The sequence below is a fragment of the Ovis aries genome, chromosome 15, assembly GCF_016772045.2.
Source record: "Ovis aries strain OAR_USU_Benz2616 breed Rambouillet chromosome 15, ARS-UI_Ramb_v3.0, whole genome shotgun sequence".
Classification (NCBI taxonomy): domain Eukaryota; kingdom Metazoa; phylum Chordata; class Mammalia; order Artiodactyla; family Bovidae; genus Ovis; species Ovis aries.
This window is the reverse complement of record NC_056068.1, coordinates 15,258,207-15,273,761: the sequence shown is the minus strand read 5'-3', so window position 1 is coordinate 15,273,761 and position 15,555 is coordinate 15,258,207. Positions and strand designations below refer to the sequence as shown.

The 15,555-nt window shown below is 45.8% G+C and overlaps 1 protein-coding gene across 6 annotated transcripts in view; it reads left to right on the top strand.

Annotated features, from left to right (window-relative positions):
- Nucleotides 1-15,555, top strand: part of AMOTL1 (angiomotin like 1) — a 201,053-nt gene that overhangs the window by 102,812 nt on the left and 82,686 nt on the right. For 4 of the 6 annotated variants that reach the window (XM_060399259.1, XM_027979153.3, XM_027979155.3 and 1 more), the window contains 2 exons: nucleotides 7,912-8,058; nucleotides 14,484-15,417. In XM_060399259.1, coding sequence (XP_060255242.1) covers nucleotides 14,543-15,417 — 875 coding nt within the window. In that variant the 5' untranslated portion in view covers nucleotides 7,912-8,058; nucleotides 14,484-14,542. Of the gene's footprint in view, nucleotides 1-7,115; nucleotides 7,210-7,911; nucleotides 8,059-14,483; nucleotides 15,418-15,555 lie in introns of those variants that run through there. The other 2 variants (XM_027979157.3, XM_027979156.3) reach the window with 2 other exon arrangements.

Below are 15,555 nucleotides of genomic sequence, written 5' to 3'. Positions count from 1 at the left end.
GTGTCCCTGTAATAGGGCACTTACTCTGCAGTGAAATTTGGATTGCTGTGTGCACCTTGTCTCCAGAACCAAATCATAACATCCTAAGGCCAAGGACAGTCTTACTCATTTCTTTGTTATTTATAGCTCCCAGCACAGTGCCTTGTTGAACTCAGCTGTTACTTTAAAGGTTAAGCATACATTCGCATTTTGGTTCACACTGATAATATCTCAGAGATATTTTTAAATAAGCATTACAGTTATACTTCACACAACTTTAGAGAAAGTTATTCATCACAAATTCTACCTTGAGAGAGTCTAAATTAAATAAGTATATTTACTGTACATGTACTTTATGATGGTCCCAGGATTCAAATTCAAGTTCAGTGCCCAGGATGACCATACCCTGTAGGGACTGGGAAGTTTGGAAACCTTCCCCGCTCCCACCCTCTTCCCAACCCTACCTTAGGTTTCACATACTGGTTCCTTGGTGAAAAGTAAGTGAGAAGGCCTCTTCAGGTATGTGCCTTCAGTTTTGTGTTGGAGATTCCTGTTACCTTTTACAATGCATGCAGGTATTCATAGCCTGGGTTGCTGGGACCTGTCTTCCCCCAGGCCTCAAGTTCAAAAGTGTGACTTGGCTACCCCAGGGAGGGAGCTTGGCTTCACATGAGGGCCTGTGAACAGATCAGCCCTTATTTTTCTGGTACTGGCCGTGGGGTCTCCAGATTGCTCCTAAGACCTCGTTTCTAGGGCATCTGTCTCCTGGAGTGGAGTATTCAGCTCCCCAGGGAAACCTCCAGTCCTGCCAGGATCGGAAGGCTTGATTGCTTACATTTGACTTTGAGGACGCTGGCATACTCAGTAAATTCCTCAGCTCTTTGAAAAGGAAGGTGGAGGCTGCAGAATTGTTCTGTTGCCTGTGGTTAAAATCTCTGTTATAAAGTTAGAGGAGGTTATTCTCATCTCGTCGGTAAAGTTGTTTTTGAAGGCATTAGGTGGTTTTGGCTTACGTGGGCCTGGCAGAAAGTCTTGCACTTGGGTGCAATGACACCTGGGAGGTTTTTGTTTTGTTTTGTTTTGTTTTTTGCAGTGAGTGAAGGCTTTGAGGAACCTGGCCTGCAGACCCCAGAGCATCACTGCCAGCTACAGTGGGGATAGTGAGTGCTTCCTCCTCTTAGGGGACTGAGAGGGCCTGGGAGTCATCGGGAACTCTCAGAGACCCACTTTGGAAAGACCTCTTTAAACTTGGCAGTGACTGCATCCCAGAGGATATGCCAAGTCTCTCCATCAGTCAGCAAGGAGGGAGTAAGAGAACACAGGCCGTATACAGAAAGTAGCAAGGACTCGGATAGTGCCCAGCTGCAGGCTTTCCAGGACACTGGCCCCAGCCTATATGTATTTTTAAAATTTTATTGAAGTATAGCTGATTTGCAGTACTGTGTTTAATTTCTGCAGTTATGACAAAGTGACTCAATTCTACATATGTATATTCTTCATTATGGTTTTATCATAGGCTATTAAATGTAGTTCGCTGTGTTATACAGTAGGATCTTGTTTATCCATCCTACATATATAGTTTGCATCTGTTAATCGCAAACTCCCAGTCCTTCCCCAATCTCTCCCCCACCCTTGGGAACCACAAGTCTGTTCTGTGTATCTGTGAGTCTGTTTTTGTTCATTTGTGTCATATGTAGATTCCACGTGTAACTGGTATCATTTGGTGTTTATCTTTCTGACTTACTTGCTTAGTCTGATAATCTTTAGGTCCATCCATGTTGCGGCAAATGGCAGTATTTCATTCTTTTTAATGACTTAATAAATCTCCATTATTTACACACACACGCACATATATGCTTGCATGGTTAGTTACTTCAGTTGTGTCCGACTCTTTGCATCCCTATGGACTGTAGCCTGCCAGATTCTTCAGGCAAGAATACTGGAGTGGGTTGCCGTGCCCTCTTCCAGGGGATCTTCCCAGCCCAGGGATCAGACTCACATCTCCTGTATTGCAGGTGGAATCTTTACTGCTGAGTCACCGGGAAAGCCCCATATATACATATATAATCACATCTTCTTTAGCCATTCATCTGTGGATGGATATTTAGGCTATTTCCATCTCTTGGCAATTGTAAATAATGCTGTAATGAACATTGGGGTACATGTCTCTTTTTGAATTACAGCTTTGCTTGGATATGTGACCAGGAGTGGAATTGCTGGATGCACCAGCCTGTGTTAAATGACTACTGCAAACTGCTGGACAGTTCAAGTGCTCAGTTGTGCGCTTTCGATCATAATTGCCGTGGCTGTTGGGGGCAGGCAGGCCATTGTAGGGGGAGGTGTTCTAGAGGGAGTAACCTGAAGAGGTAGATGTCTTGGGGTGAACTTTAGAGGACCTCAGGAAGGGAGTGTGAAACTGGGCCTTGGAGAGTGAAAGTGGCACGTTCATGGGATGCTGGAGTGCTGAGGGGACCGGCGAGACTGGTGACAGCTAAAGGAAGGGTCTGAGTGTAGTGGCCTTGAAAACCAAGCAGAGTTTGAACTTGAAGCTATAGCCGAAATGGTTATGTATAGGGGGATTGACAAGCTGGCAGTGCAGTTTGATTAAGGACGGGTGATTCCCAGCTGTGTGTCCTCTGCTGTCTACACCTGAAGGAGGCTCCCGAGCCTGTTACGTTGGTCTGTTTGTGGATTCTGGATCTGGTCTTAGGGAACAAACTAGTTAACGGTGAAGGCAAAGCTGGTGAGCAGGTGACCAGGGTTCTTGTGCCTCTCGCTTCCACCAGGAAACTCACTTCATTTTTCCCTTGATTCATTTCCCCTCAACAAGGAGGCCTTTGTCATCACTACTATGGAATGAGGCAGAAAAAAGCCTCGTTGGTTCCGTGTCGCGTTGCCTAAAGGCCTCTGGACATTTACAAAGAAAGTAAGAGAGTAGAACCATAATGGGAAGGAAGTCTTCAGTGCTTTAGAAGCTAGCCAGAAGCAGTCATGCTCATAGAGAAGCAAAGGGTTCTTCTTGTTGACAAATGACATACAGTTTTTGCAAAGAGAAAGAAACTATTCTGGGTGAAATGGGTCATCATCAATCAAGGCAGAAAGGTTGAACCCTGAAACTGGACTTGCAGAATTTCACCCTCTGTGGACTGCAGCACAAACAGATGTCTGGTTTTCCTTCAGGTGGGGCCCCTTCCCAGAGGGAGACCCTGAGCTTGTTTTCTGTTGCTCCTGCCACTTTCCCCATGCAGACCAAAGCTGTGTCCTTGGTGGTCCTTAGATGAAGGTCTGGCTTGAAAGCAGGTAACTGCAGGTTACTGAGTCAAGAGAACCTTATGTGGAGATTGACTTTTTTGAAACCCTAGAGGCAACTCCTTGTAAAGATTACACAGAAGCAGAATCCTTGCTCAGCCACTGTTGTTGTTGTTCCGCTGCTCAGTCGTGTCCAACTCTTTGTGACCCCAAGGACTGTAGCATGCTAGGCTTCCCTGTCCTCCACCATCTCCCGGAGTTTGTGCAAATTCATGTCCATTGAGTCAGTGATGCTGTCTAAACATCTCATCCCCTGTCGTCCCCTTCGCCTCCTGCCCTCAATCTTTCCCAGCATCAGGGTCTTTTCCATGAGTGGGCTCTTTGCATCAGGTGGCCAAAGTATTGGAGCTCAGCTTCAGCATCAGTCCTTCCAATGAATATTCAGGTTGATTTCCTTTAGGATTGACTGATTTTGATCTCTGCAATCCAAGGGACTCTCCAGAGACTTCGAAAGCATCTGTTCTTCCACACTCAACCTTTATGGTCCAGCTTTCATGGATGCCCCTAAACACTGCCGTGTTCCTTATGCCCTGGGCCCCAGCCAGGCCCTGCAGCACTCTCCGGGAAGGGGTGGCGTCCAGGCGTCTCCTGTGGTTTCTTGCAGTTCCTGCTCCCAGGACTGAAGAAGTGCTAACGAGGAAAACCGCTGTGTCTGCTCATGACGAATGCTGACATCCAGTTTTCTGATTTCAGAGACCCTTCACCCTACTGGTTAGATTATGGACAGTGTGTTTTTACATAGGAAAACAGATGCAAATTATACGACCAGTGTTCCTAATGAAGATCCTGAACTGAACAGGAAGGGAAAGATTACGTGCTCGTGGGCCTGGGATTGTTCTGTCTGTTTTTTGCCGCAGAGCCCAGGAAGCTCTTTCAGAGCCTGTGATCCATGTTACTGTTGTTTGCCCTTGTCTTCCCAGTGAGGGAAGGGAAATAAAGTGATTCCTTTTGGGTGTGGCAGTACCTGACCCCCCGCCCCGCCTACCACCCCCCGCCCCCACCCCCCCCCGCGCCTCCAGGGGAGGGATCTCTGCGCTCAGTGGAGTGATGAACCCTGGGCCTGTCTGTCCGCAGGGTCTGTCCTGATCATCTTCTTGGCCAGCCTTCTCTCTCGCCCTCTAAGAGGGGCAGAGTGGGAACAGGACTCAGTGTAGGGGCTGCCGCGTCTTAAATGACTGTCGGTGAGAAACTGGGCATCCTATCCTTCAGTCTCCATAGGTGCGTGTGTTCATGCACGAGTGTGAACTGCATTCTGTTTCCTAATACTGAAGGCTGTGGAAGAAATGGTGACAGGGGCACGTCTTTGATGTCCTCAGTGCTCACGCCCAGCATCCAGCGCTGCCCTCTGCACAGCGCTCTGTGGCCTGGAGCCTGGGAGCTTGCTGTCACTTGGCAGGCCGTTGGATAAGATGTGGAAAAGTGATTTATACCGGTCTGGTGGTGATAGGAGTGACTTAGTGTGGGCTTCTTCCCCCCCCCCCAATTAATTTATTTTTGAAAAAATATTTTAACTGACGTCTAGTTGATTTACAGTGTTTTAATTTCTGCTATACAGCAAAGTGATTCAGGTATATATGTACATATACACACACACACACGCTTTGTTTTTTCAATCTCCTTTCTCCATGATGATTCACTACTGAATGTAGTTCCCGGTGCTGTGCAGTAGGACCTTGTTTATCCATTCTGGATGTAATAGTTTGCCTCTGCTAATCTCAACCTCCCACCCCACCCCTCCTCCAGCCCCCTCCCCCTTGCAGCCACAAGTCTGCTCTCTTTGTGACATTGTTTCTGTTCCATAGATAGCTTCATTTGTGTCTTATTTTAGATTCCGCACTTTATTGATATCATATGGTGTTTGTCTTTGTCTGACTTACCTCACTTAAGATGATAATCTCTAGCTGCATCCATGTGGCTGCAAATGGCATTGCTTTGTTCTTTTGATGGCTGAGTAATATTCCATTGTCTACATGTACCATGTCTTCTTTATCCAGTCATCTGTTGATGATGGACATTTAGGATGTTTTCAGGTCTCGGCTGTTGTGAATTGTGCTGCTGTGAATACAGCAGTGCATGAGTCTTTTTGAATTCAGAGTTTTGTCTGGATATATGCCCAGAGTGGGGTTACTGGAGCGCATGACAACTGGCATCCATGTTGAAAGCATGTATCCACACATACGCACATCCGCTACACGCTCCTTCATACACCCATGCAATACACGTGTGTATTTTAGGTATGCCTCAGTTTTATTGGCAGTTTGCTCTCTGTTATCACTTATAATTTGAGGTCAATCTGATAATACAATTTGATAGTAGGGCCTGAAGTTGTAATCCGCCGGCATCTGCCATTCCTGACCCAGATCTTCTGTAAGAGAATACCACACTTAAAAAAAAAAAAAAGTTGAATTGGAGTGTAATTGATTTACAATGTTGTGTTTCTTTCAGGTGTACAATAAAGTGATACGGTTTTATGTATATGTATATATATATATATATATATATAATTTTTTTCCAGATTCTTTTCCATTTAGCTCATTCCAAGGTATTGGACACAGCTCCTTGTGCTGTATAGTTTATCTACCGTTTATCTATTTTGTATATAATATGTTGTTGTTTATCTGTCTTATACACAGTGGTATGTATCTGTCGCAGTCTCTCCCCTTTGCCGAAGTGTGTGGGCCCTCAGCTGCCCCTGACGCTCCTCTGGTGGGGGAGGGGCTGCGGGGGCAGCAGGGGTGTCTGTGTTTGCCTGTTTCTTTTCTGTGTACACTGTCTCCTTCTGGCTTAGGGCTTCTCAACTGCGGCTGCATATCGGAATCATACGAAGAGCTCTATGAAATGCAGATGCCCGGGTCCTATCCTGGGACGCTGACTGCCAGGTCTGGGTGAGGCTGGGGTGCTGGCATTGGAGATCTCCCCGGGGGATCCTCTCGGGCGGCCACGCTTGCTCCATGCGGCTCTCCAACTTTCCACCAACATTTTCCACCTGTCTGAATTAGAAGCCAGCCTAGATTTGCCTTTGGATCCAGGCCATTGACGATTTCTAATTTTAACTCTCGACTTTGAGACTTATAGATGTAGAGGGTGAGGCCCAGAAGGGGCTGAGTTGTCTTTCCATGGTAGTCCCTGCGGATTGGCCAGAAAGAGAGTGCTGACGGATGCTCTCAGAGGCGCTGGAACTGTCATTTTAGGCTGATCTTTATATAGTATGTCATTCATACTCGGATTATATTCAACCTTAAGCTCTAACTCACAACTGCGTTATTTATTTTAACATTGTAAGATAAATATTCAAGTTGTCAAAATCTTTTTTTTCTCTTTTTTCTGTAGTCTAGACATGCTTATGCTTCATGTGAAAAGAAAGATAGGTAATCACTTGGTCTGTGACCCCATAAACTGTAGCCCACTCTGTCCATGGAATTCTCTAGGCAAGGATACTGGAGTGGGTAGCCTTTCCTTTCTCCTGGGCATCTTCTGAACCCAGGGATCGAACCCAGGTCTCCCTCATAGTGGGCAGACTCTTTACAAACTGAGCCACCAGGAAAGCCTTTTCCTACATGTGAGCACATGTCCAGATGTCATTTCATGGGTTGAGGGAGAGAAACTTAGGAAGAGGATGAGTAAATTTCCGTCTTGTGGCCTCTCGGAGTAATTAGGTGCTTTGGTCTTATGGGAAATGGATAGATAACCTTCCTAGCAAGAAATTACGAAATGCAGATGCAAAAACTGTATTTTTTTACTAATGGAATGATCTTGGAGGCAGGGATTTTAATTTTTTAAAAAAGCATGACTCTTTCCCCAGAGTAAACTAAATTACCTTTGCCAAAAAGAGCCTTCAACTTGGTGCCCACGGGGAGAAGTCAGTGCAGAGAGAGCGGAGCCTGGACTCTCCCCTCATACCGAGTGCTCCCACTCATCACAGTGAGTGCTCCCTCAGTGTTGTTTGTGGTGTATCAGCGTCATGTCATGGTGCCTCATGTTCAGTGAGAGCAGGATTGAACCCAGTGTCACGTTTAATTGAAACAGGAAGACTTTTCAGCTTTGTGTGTAAAACAGACACGTGGGATCCGAAAGGCCAGTGCTGGGCAGAGGGCCAGAACCCATGACCCAGGCTCACACTGCTGCATAAGGCTCCAGAACTCCCAGAGTGGGGCCACACTGTGCTGGGCTGCAGCCAGCCCTTGCTAACACATGGTCTGGCAAAATGACCACTCCTCTGCATCTTCAAGATGCTCCAAGAGACAGCTGCTCTTTCTGTTTTAGTTTTCCCTGTCTGGCCTCCCCGCCCCCTTCCCTTTGACTACTCCGAACCTGGTGGCTTGTCCAGCTCCACAGGGGGCTTAATGCTTGTGGGTGCTGCTACTGCTGGCCTTGGTAATGAGTTGTGTGAAAGGGCCCCTGCCTTTGCTCAGTGTGTCTTGAAAATTATGATTATGACCTCACGGGTCATTGTGGTGGGTGCCAGACTTGTGATGATTCTGAATAGTTACTTTGGAATTTTATGAGTCAAAAAGACAGAGCTGCCCCTGCCAGTGGAAAGGCATGGGGGAGAATGGCTGGCGTGAGTCACATGGCGAGGAGGACTTCGTTGACACTGAGGTGTACTTTACTCTCTGCCCCCAGGTCCCCCTCCAGCCTGTTACAGCCCCAGCAGTCCTGTCCAGATTCTGGAGGACCCCAGCTACTTTTTCCCAGACTTTCAGCTCTATCCTGGGAGGCATGAAGCATCTTTGACAGTGGAGGCAAACAGTAGCATCAGAGAAAAAGTTGGTAAGTTCTTTCACTGGCACTCATTTTGGCAAAGCAGAATGATTTTATGTTTCTCACTCTTCTGAATAATTTTTTCTCTATCCTCTTTTTAAAAAGCAACATATTGGATTACTGGTTGTTTCTTTATTGGTAGGTGCCTTATTTTTAACGTTTGCTATTAACATTGTGTGTGCGTGCATGCTAAGTTGCTTCAGCAGTGTCCAACTCTTTGCAACCTTATGGACTGTAGCTGGCCAGGCTCCTCTGCCCATGAGATTCTTCAGGCAAGAATACTGGTGTGGGTTGCCATGCCCTCCTCCAGGGGATCTTGCTGACCCAGGGATGGAAGCTCTGTCTCCTGTGGCTCTTTCATTGCAGGCGGATTCTTTACCACTGGTGTTAATTTATTATAATACATGACTCACTCAACAGAGAGAGTTCCTGAGTATGTAGGAACTTCCGAATTATAGCATTGAGTGCCTAATTTTTCTCTAATTCCTAAAGGTTCTTTTGTACTCTTCCTATAATTTTTCATTTCTTTTTTCTTCTCTGCTTTCATTTATACCTCTTTTTGCAGGTAATTCAGAAATTCAGAGTAATTCTAAACTATATTTGGAAAGGAACCGCTTGCTTTGTACAAATTTCCTGCCTATTTTTAAGGGTTTATGAGATTGGTTACACCCTGAAGGACTCTTCAGAACCACATTAAAGAAGGATCTTAAGGTTCTTGCCAGATGTGCTCATGAAAAGGAGATTCAGTAGTTTCTGGGTCTAATGAGACCCCATTCCTTTTATTATTCATCTAAAAAATAATTTTCCTTTGGAAATATGTTTTTATTTAAATTTTTATCCATTTTGTTTTAAAGTGTTGATTTTTTTTAAAATTTGAATTTGCTTGTTCATCAAACCCTGAGGATAAGAACTGTCTTCTTTACTCTCCTAACCCAGCACTTGTCAGAATGCCTGAATATCACAGGTTGGCAGTTGGTATTTGTGGAGTGAGTGATGGCTCAACTCAACCCACGCTGTTAATTGCTTTCCTAGGATTGTGCATCACTTAGTACAGTTACTCAGCAGTTCATCTTGGGAGAACTTTCAATGGTCTGTTTTTGTTGTTGCGAAGTTCTAATTGTTGAAGTTCAGGTTTATATCTCAGTTACTGTGCACATTCTCTGAAAATGAGCAGTAAGTTTGAATTTATTCCACATACCATCCTGTGAAGTAGATATGAAGCCTGACCTCAGAGGAGAGAGAGGTTCAGAGAAGCCAAGTCATTGCCTGAGCTCACGAAGGGTAGATCAGAGGTGAGCTTCAGAAACCAGTCTGTAGAGTTTTTACTCAGCAATTCTTTCTTGTTTTTTAAACCATTTTTTTAACTGAAGTATAGTTAATTTACAATACTGTGCTAATTTCAAGTGTATAGCGAAGTCATTCAGTTATATCTATATATCTGTATATGTCGATTATTTTTCAGATTTTTTTCCCTTATAGATTATTCAGTTCAGTATCAGTTCAGTCGCTCAGTCGTATCCGACTCTTTGTGACCCCATGAATCGCAGCATGCCAGGCCTCCCTGTCCATCACCAACTCCCGGAGTTCACTCAGACTCATGTCCACCGAGTCAGTGATGCCATCCAGCCATCTCATCCTCTGTCGTCCCCTTCTCCTCCTGCCCCCAATTCCTCCCAGCATCAGAGTCTTTTCCAATGAGTCAACTCTTCGCATGAGGTGGCCAGAGTACTGGAGCTTCAGCTTTAGCATCATTCCTTCAAAGAAATCCCAGGGCTGATCTCCTTCAGAATGGACTGGTTGGATCTCCTTGCAGTCCAAGGGACTCTCAAGAGTCTTCTCCAACACCACAGTTCAAAATCATCAATTCTTCAGCACTCAGCTTTCTTCACAGTCCAACTCTCACATCCATACATGACTACTGGAAAAACCATAGCCTTGACTAGATGGACCTTAGTCAGCAAAGTAATGTCTCTGCTTTTGAATATACTATCCAGGTTGGTCATAACTTTTCTTCCAAGGAGTAAGCGTCTTTTAATTTCATGGCTGCAATCACCATCTGCAGTGATTTGGAGCCCAAAAAATAAAGTCTGACACTGTTTCCACTGTTTCCCCATCTATTTCCCATGAAGTGACGGGACCGGATGCCATGATCTTTGTTTTCCAAATGTTGAGCTTTAAGCCAACTTTTTCACTCTCCTCTTTCACTTTCATCAAGAGGCTTTTTAGTTCCTCTTCACTCTCTGCCATAAGGGTGGTGTCATCTGCATATCTGAGGTTATTGATATTTCTCCTGGCAATCTTGATTCCAGCTTGTGTTTCTTCCAGTCCAGGGTTTCTCTTGATGTACTCTGCATATAAGTTAAATAAGCAGGGTGACAATATACAGCCTTGACATACTCCTTTTCCTCTTTGGAACCAGTCTGTTGTTCCATGTCCAGTTCTAACTGTTGCTTCCTGACCTGCATACAGATTTTTCAAGAGGCAGGTCAGGTGGTCTGTATTCCCATCTCTTTCAGAATGTTCCACAGTTTATTGTGATCCACACAGTCAAAGGCTTTGGCATAGTCAATAAAGCAGAAATAGATGTTTTTCTGGAACTCTCTTGCTTTTTCCATGATCCAGCAGATGTTGGCAGTTTGATCCCTGGTTCCTCTGCCTTTTCTAAAACCAGCTTGAACATCAGTAAGTTCTCGGTTCACGTATTGCTGAAGCCTGCCTTGGAGAATTTTGAGCATTACTTTACTAGCATGTGAGATGAATGCAATTGTGCGGTAGTTTGAGCATTCTTTGGCATTGCCTTTCTTTGGAATTGGAATGAAAACTGACCTTTTCCAGTCCTGTGGCCACTGCTGAGTTTTCCAAATTTGCTGGCATATTGAGTGCAGCACTTTCATAGCATCATCTTTCAGGATTTGAAATAGCTCGACTGGAATCCCATCACCTCCACTAGCTTTGTTCGTAGTGATGCTTTCTAAGGCCCACTTGACTTCACATTCCAGGATGCCTGGCTCTAGATGAGTGATCACACCATCGTGATTATCCGAGTTGTGAAGATCTTTTTTGTACAGTTCTTCTGTGTATTCTTGCCACCTCTTCTTAATATCTTCTGCTTCTGTTAGGTCCATACCATTTCTGTCCTTTATTGAGCCCATCTTTGCATGAAATGTTCCCTTGGTATCTCTAATTTTCTTGAAGAGATCTCTAGTCTTTCCCATTCTGTTGTTTTCCTCTATTTCTTTGCATTGATCGCTGAAGAAGGCTTTCTTATCTCTTCTTGCTGTTCTTTGGAAATTTGCATTCAGATGCTTATATCTTTCCTTTTCTCCTTGGCTTTTCACTTCTCTTCTTTTCATAGCTATAGATTATTATAAGATATCAAATACAGTTCCCTGTGCTATGCAGTAGGTCCTTGTTGGTTACTGATTTCATATATGAAAAGTGAAAGTGAAAGTGAAGTCACTCGGTCATGTCCAACTCTTTGCAACCCCATGGATGGTAGCCTACCAGACTCTGCGGTCCAGGCAAGAATACTGGAGTGGGCTGCCATTTCCTTCTGCAGGGGATCTTCCCAACCCAGGGATCGCACCCGGGTCTCCTGCATTGCAGACAGACGCTTTACCGACCGAGCCACTATAGTACTGTGTATATGTTAATCGCAAATTTCTAAGATATCTCCCACCCTCCAACAGTTCTTTCCTGAATGCCTTTTGTGTATCATGGTAGTGTTGTAGACAGTGGGTTCACAGCACGTGTTAAGATAAGGCTGTCTGTTCCCTGGTACTAGAGAATTCTAGTAGAAGAGAGGTAATAAATACACTGTTGATTGAAAGAGAAGGCCAGTGACAAGGCCCAGATGTTAGGCTGTTCAGGACATTTAGCAACTGGTTAGGGGAGCTTGCAGAGAAGGCAGTGGCACCCCACTCCATTACTCTTGCCTAGAAAATCCCATGGACAGAGGAGCCTGGTAGGCTGCAGTCCATGGAGTCGCCAAGAGTCGACACGACTGAGCAACTTCACTTTCACTTTTCACTTTCATGCATTGGAGAAGGAAATGGCAACCCAGTGTTCTTGCCTGGAGAATCCCAGGGACGAGGGAGCCTGGTGGGCTGCTGTCTATGGGGTCGCACAGAGTCGGACACGACTGCAGCGACTTAGCAGCAGCAGCAGCAGTAGGGGAGCTGGAACCCGGGGAATGGTTGAGATCATAGAAGCTGGGGCTGCAGTCTTTGCTGTTACAGAGACACCCAAAATATCATCTACTGTCACCTTTTCTCATATTTTAATACCTAAAAGTATAAGAGGAATGTAGTCCTTGATAGCAGCCCCTGCTAAAAGAAGGTAGTAAACTCAGTTTACGTGTACCTAGGTATATACACATATATATGTGTGAGTATGTGTGTATTTATATATCTTGTAAGAGTATCGCAACCACCTTCATTTTTTTCTTATTTTACTATAAACTGAAAACCTAGCTTGGCACTTGATTAAATGTAGGGAGCAAAGGGGACTTCCCTGGCAGTTCAGTGGTTCCGACTCCATGCTTCCAATGCAGGGGACATGGATTTGACCACTGGTTGGGGACCTAAGATCCCACGTGCCATGTGGTGTGGCCAAATACATAGATAAATAAATTAATGAAGTACCTCTACAATTCGACAATTTTAAAAAAAAACTTCTTTTAAAAAATGGAGGGAGCAAAGGAAACAAAAGGGACAAAATTGTATCTGCACTTTGTATCTGGATGACTCTGTGGTCGTAGATGAGGATACCATTTATCAGAAAAAAGGCAACTCTGGGGAAGGGAGACGGTTTGGGGGGAAATAATGTGTCCTTCGTATATATAAAAACACAGAACCATCACTGCTTGGAATTGTAGGGCTGAAGGCTACTTAGAGATGGGCTCACCTAGCTCCCTCCATTTACAGGTAAGGATTTTGAGCCCAAAGACAGCAAGTGATTTGCTCAGAGTCTTATTAGTAGTAAGTAGTAGAATGTTTACTAGCCTATCACTATAAATATCCTCAATACACTCCTTCTAAGTACTTTTGTGAAAAGGCATGAATTATATATTTCATGGTACCCTTTTACTGGTTAAATGTTTGACACCCATTACATGCAGGCACTAGGTTGCTTGTTGTTGCTCAATTGCTAAGTTGAATCCAACTCTTTGCAACCCCATAGACCACAGCACCCCAGGCTTCCTTGTCCTTTACCATCTCCCAGAGTTAGCTCAAACTCATGTCCATTGAGTCCATGATACCATCCAACCATCTCATCCTCTGTCATCCCCTTGTCCTCCTGGCTTCAGTCTATCCCAGCATCAGGGTTTTTTCCAATGAGACAGCTCTTTGAATCAGGTGGCCAAAGTATTGGAGTTTCAGCTTCAGCATCAGTCTTTTCATTGAATATTCAGGGTTGATTCCCTTCAGGATTAACTGGTTTGATCTCCTTGCAGTCCAAGGGACTGTCAGGAGTCTTCTCCAGCACCACAGTTCTAAAGCATCAATTCTTCAGTGCTCAGCCTTTTTTGTGGTCCAGCTCTCACATCCATATATGACTACTGGAAAAACCGTAGAGTTGTATGCTAGGGAGACCCAGATGAGGAGCCATGATCTCTGCCTTTAAGATGTTCAAAGTCTTGTTTACATAAATAAGTGCCATCTGACACAACTTAGCAACTAAACCGCAACTTGTGATGATTGGTCTTTGGGATGTATGACAACAGAGGTTCGATATCGGAGAAGGAGGACTCAAGCCTGCTGGGCTGCAGCAGGAAGGGTTTTACTTAGAAGGCAGCTTTAGAGCCATCACTCAAAGCACATCTAGGACTTTCCCAAGAAAAATGTAGTGAGATGCATCTTTCCAGGCAGAGGGATGAATGGGGACAAAGTCCTGGAGGCCAGAGCGAGCTAGCATGTTTGGGAACTCTATGTTCTTGGTGTGTTGCTGGAACTTGAACTCTCAGAGCAGTAGGGCGGGCAGTGGCTGGAGTGTTCGGAAAGTGGAGACGGCAAGTGTTGGTTGCTTGCTTTCTGAGGACAGTTAGAAGAGAAGAGAGAAGAGAAGCCGGGTAGCACTTAGAGGTTTACACTGGGCTGTGAGAAGGTGGTTTCTTTTTTTGTTGTTCTGATTTTAATTTTTTAAGATGGGAAAGACTGTTTATATGATGAAGAGAAGGGGTCAGTGGAGAGCTTAAAGGGAGAGCTTGAAGGCCTGACCAGGGTCTAGAAGGAAGCAGGAAGTGAGGGGAGGGAGAGTGGGAGAGGCGCACTGAGCTGGAGAGATGCTCCCTGGGATAAACGGCAGGGTAAATGGGGGTGACGGGGTATTGCAACACTTTAAATGCCTCTATCATTAGAAAGTTCATTATTCACAATATACACTGAGACCTGTATGGAACAGCCTGACATGTTTTTCCCATGTTTATCTTCCAGTTGAGGATCCTCTCTGTAACTTCCACCCCCTGAACTTCCCGAGGATCCCAGAGGTGGAGATGAGAGGTTCCGAGGATGCGGCAGCTGGAACAGTGTTACAGCGGCTGATCCAGGAGCAACTGCGCTATGGCACCCCGACCGAGAACATGAACTTGCTGGCCATTCAGCACCAGGCCACAGGGAGTGCAGGGCCAGCCCACCCCACCAACAACTTTTCTTCCACGGAAAACCTCGCTCAAGAAGACCCACAAATGGTCTACCAGTCAGCACGCCAGGAACCGCAGGGTCAGGAACACCAGGTGGACAACACTGTGATGGAGAAACAGGTGCGGTCCGCACAGCCTCAGCAGAACAACGAGGAGCTGCCCACGTACGAGGAGGCCAAGGCGCAATCCCAGTTCTTCCGGGGACAGCAGCCGCCGCCGCCGCCACAGCAGCAGCAACCAGGGGCCGTGGGGCACAGCTATTACATGGCCGGGGGTGCCAGTCAGAAGGCCCGGACTGAGGGCAGGCCGACGGTGAGCCGCGCCAACAGCGGACAGGCGCACAAGGATGAGGCGCTGAAGGAGCTCAAGCAGGGCCACGTGCGCTCTCTCAGCGAGAGGATCATGCAGCTGTCGCTGGAGAGGAACGGCGCCAAGCAGCACCTCCCTGGCCCCGGGAACGGAAAGGCGTTTAAGGCGGGAGGGGGCCCCTCCCCAGCCCAGCCTGCAGCCAAGATGCTGGACCCCCGAGGACCTCCACCTGAGTACCCCTTCAAGACCAAGCAGATGGTGTCCCCGGTCAGCAAGACCCAGGAGCATGGACTGTTCTACAGCGACCAGCACCCCGGGCTGCTCCACGAGATGGTCAAGCCTTACCCTGCGCCCCAGCCTGCAAGGACAGAAGTGGCCGTCCTGAGGTACCAGCCACCCCCAGAGTACGGGGTAACGAGGTGATTATCTAGCCTAGAGAATTTTAAACAATTTATTCTTTTAATTGAAGTATAGTTGATAGATAATATTATTACTATTTTGCAGATGTACAATAGAGTGATGCATAATTTTTAAAGATCATGTCCCATCTAAGTTAT